Genomic DNA, 2,321 nt, shown 5'->3' with positions numbered 1-2,321 from the left:
CTGTGTCCCTGCTGTGTCCCTGCTGTGTCCCTGCACCCCCACTGTGTCCCCCGTGTCCCCACTGTGTCCCTGCTGTGTCCCTGCCGTGTCCCTGCACCCCCACTGTGTCCCCACTGTGTCCCCACTGTGTCCCCACTGTGTCCCTGCTGTGTCCCTGCTGTGTCCCTGCACCCCCAGTGTGTCCCCCGTGTCCCTGCTGTGTCCCTGCTGTGTCCCTGCTGTGTCCCTGCACCCCCACTGTGTCCCTGCTGTGTCCCTGCTGTGTCCCTGCCGTGTCCCTGCTGTGTCCCTGCACCCCCAGCGTGTCCCCCGTGTCCCCGCCGTGTCCCCGCCGTGTCCCCGTGCCCCCAGCATGTCCCCCGTGTCCCCGCCGTGTCCCCGCCGTGTCCCTGCTGTGTCCCCGCACCCCCACTGTGTCCCCTGTGTCCCCACCGTGTCCCTGCCGTGTCCCTGCCGTGTCCCCGCACCCCCAGCGTGTCCCCCATGTCCCCACCGTGTCCCCGCCGTGTCCCTGCGCCCCCAGCATGTCCCCCGTGCCCCGTGCAGGGTGGCCCAGGCCTACGTGAACCAGCGCAAGCTGGACCGCGAGGTGCGGACGCTGCAGGCGCAGGCGGCGCAGTTCGCCCGCCAGACGGCCCAGTGGATCGCCATGGTGGAGAGCTTCAACCAGGCGCTCAAGGTGGGAGCCGGCGGCGGGGGGACCCGCCTGTCACCGCCCCGGCCGCGGTGACATCCCGGCCCCGCTCCCGCAGGAGATCGGCGACGTGGAGAACTGGGCGCGCAGCATGGAGCTGGACATGCGCAGCGTGGCGGCCGCGCTCGACTACGTGTGCAAGGGGCAGCTGCAGCCGCCGCCGTCCTGAGCGCCGCGGCCCCCGGCGGTGTCCCCCCCGCTGCCGCCACCGCCTCGAGGACACAATAAAGCCGCGCGCGGGACACGAGCCCCCCCTTGTTGCCCCCCCTAAGCCCCCTCATCCTCTTTGCCGCCCGGAGCCGGCGCCGCGTTTTTGTGCTGCACAAAGGGGCCCTTCAGGTCACTAATCCCCCCCACGACCCCCCCAGCACGCGGGGGGCAGAGCCCCACACTGTGTCCCCCCCTGCCAAAGTGGACCCTGGCATCCTGGGGGCTGCCCCCTGTGTCCCCACTATGTCCAGGGGTGTCCCCTTAATTGTGGGGGTGTCCCCTGCCCCTCCATGCACCTGGATGAGGACTGAGGGGGTCACAACTCTGGCACTCGGAGGGGGTTGGGGGCGGGGGGCGGGGGCACCATCCGGAGCTTTGGCAGCGGGTGCCGGGGGGAGGAGCGTCCGTGTCCCCCCCTGCCCCGGGTCACACTGCTCTTGCCACCGCGGCCACAGCAGCGTCCCCAGGTCCCTGCTCAAGGTATGTGGTGGCCTTGGCTGGGGGGGCACCCGGCTCGTGTTGGGGGGCACCAGCCCTGCCCCCCTGGGGTGAGATGAGTCTGTCAGGGCTCAGCTGTGACAGTGTGTGGGGAGCAGCCTCCTGCGGGGGGGCACCAAGTGTCCCCTTGTCCCCAAAGGGCAGGGGGAGGGTGGCAGGAGCCCCCCCATTCCCTCATAGCCCATGTTGGGTCCTGGGGGGCAGCCGGAGGTGGGAGTGATCGAAGATGTCAGAGGCACCGACTGGGGGGGGGCGACCCTCACGCGGAGGTCCCCAGTGGGCAGAAACGGGGCCCCTCTTACCCACCCTGCTGGGGGGCTGCGGGACCCGGCGGGTCAGAGCCCCCCATCTCCGCATGGGTGCGGGGGGCAGCTGAGGGGGGCGGGATTCATCCCGGACAGCGGGGCCAGGGGGAGTGGGATTCATCCCGGACAGCGGGGCCGGGAGGGGAGGGATTCATCCTGGACAGTGGGGCTGGGGGGGGTAAGGATTCATCCCGAAGAGTGGGGCTGGGATTCATCCCAGACAGCGGGGCCAGGGGCGGCGGGATTCTTCCTGGACAGTGGGGCCGGGGGAACAGGTTTCATTCCGGAGAGTGGGGCCGGGATTCATCCTGGACAGCAGCCCCTGCCCCCCCGGTGTCACCCGCGTCCCGGTTTAGCCCCGGGGTGGCGGGCGGGCGGCCAGCGGTGACGCACGGAGCCGGCTAATCCCGGCCCGCGGCGCGGGACGGTCCGGCGGGGCGGCGCGGGGGGCGGCTCAAACGCGCCCCCGTTTCCCGCCTTGTCCCCGCGGGACGCTCCGGTGCAGCGGAGCCCGCTGCTCCCGTGCCGAGCGCCCATGTGGCTGTACGCGGCGCTGGCGGCGCTGGCCTGGGCGCTGGGCTGGCTGCTGCGGGACCGGCGGCGGCTGCGGCGCC

General features: G+C 72.1%; 2 protein-coding genes across 2 annotated transcripts in view; both read left to right on the top strand.

Moving 5' to 3' along the window:
- The window catches only part of BLOC1S1 (biogenesis of lysosomal organelles complex 1 subunit 1), a 4,785-nt gene extending 3,908 nt beyond the window's left edge, over window positions 1-877 (top strand). Inside the window, exons 2-3 of the mRNA XM_026047366.1 lie at window positions 547-679; window positions 753-877. Of these exons, the coding sequence (XP_025903151.1) occupies window positions 547-679; window positions 753-863 (244 nt within the window). The 3' untranslated portion in view covers window positions 864-877. The remainder of the gene's footprint in view (window positions 1-546; window positions 680-752) is intronic.
- A 1,365-nt stretch (window positions 878-2,242) lies between these two features.
- The window catches only part of RDH5 (retinol dehydrogenase 5), a 2,464-nt gene continuing 2,385 nt past the window's right edge, over window positions 2,243-2,321 (top strand). The window contains exon 1 of the mRNA XM_026047365.1: window positions 2,243-2,320. Within this exon, the coding sequence (XP_025903150.1) occupies window positions 2,243-2,320 (78 nt within the window). The remainder of the gene's footprint in view (window position 2,321) is intronic.

Source organism: Nothoprocta perdicaria, unplaced genomic scaffold (genome assembly GCF_003342845.1).
Source record: "Nothoprocta perdicaria isolate Ctin4 unplaced genomic scaffold, notPer1 scaffold_497, whole genome shotgun sequence".
Classification (NCBI taxonomy): domain Eukaryota; kingdom Metazoa; phylum Chordata; class Aves; order Tinamiformes; family Tinamidae; genus Nothoprocta; species Nothoprocta perdicaria.
This window is presented reverse-complemented; position numbering and strand designations above follow the sequence as displayed.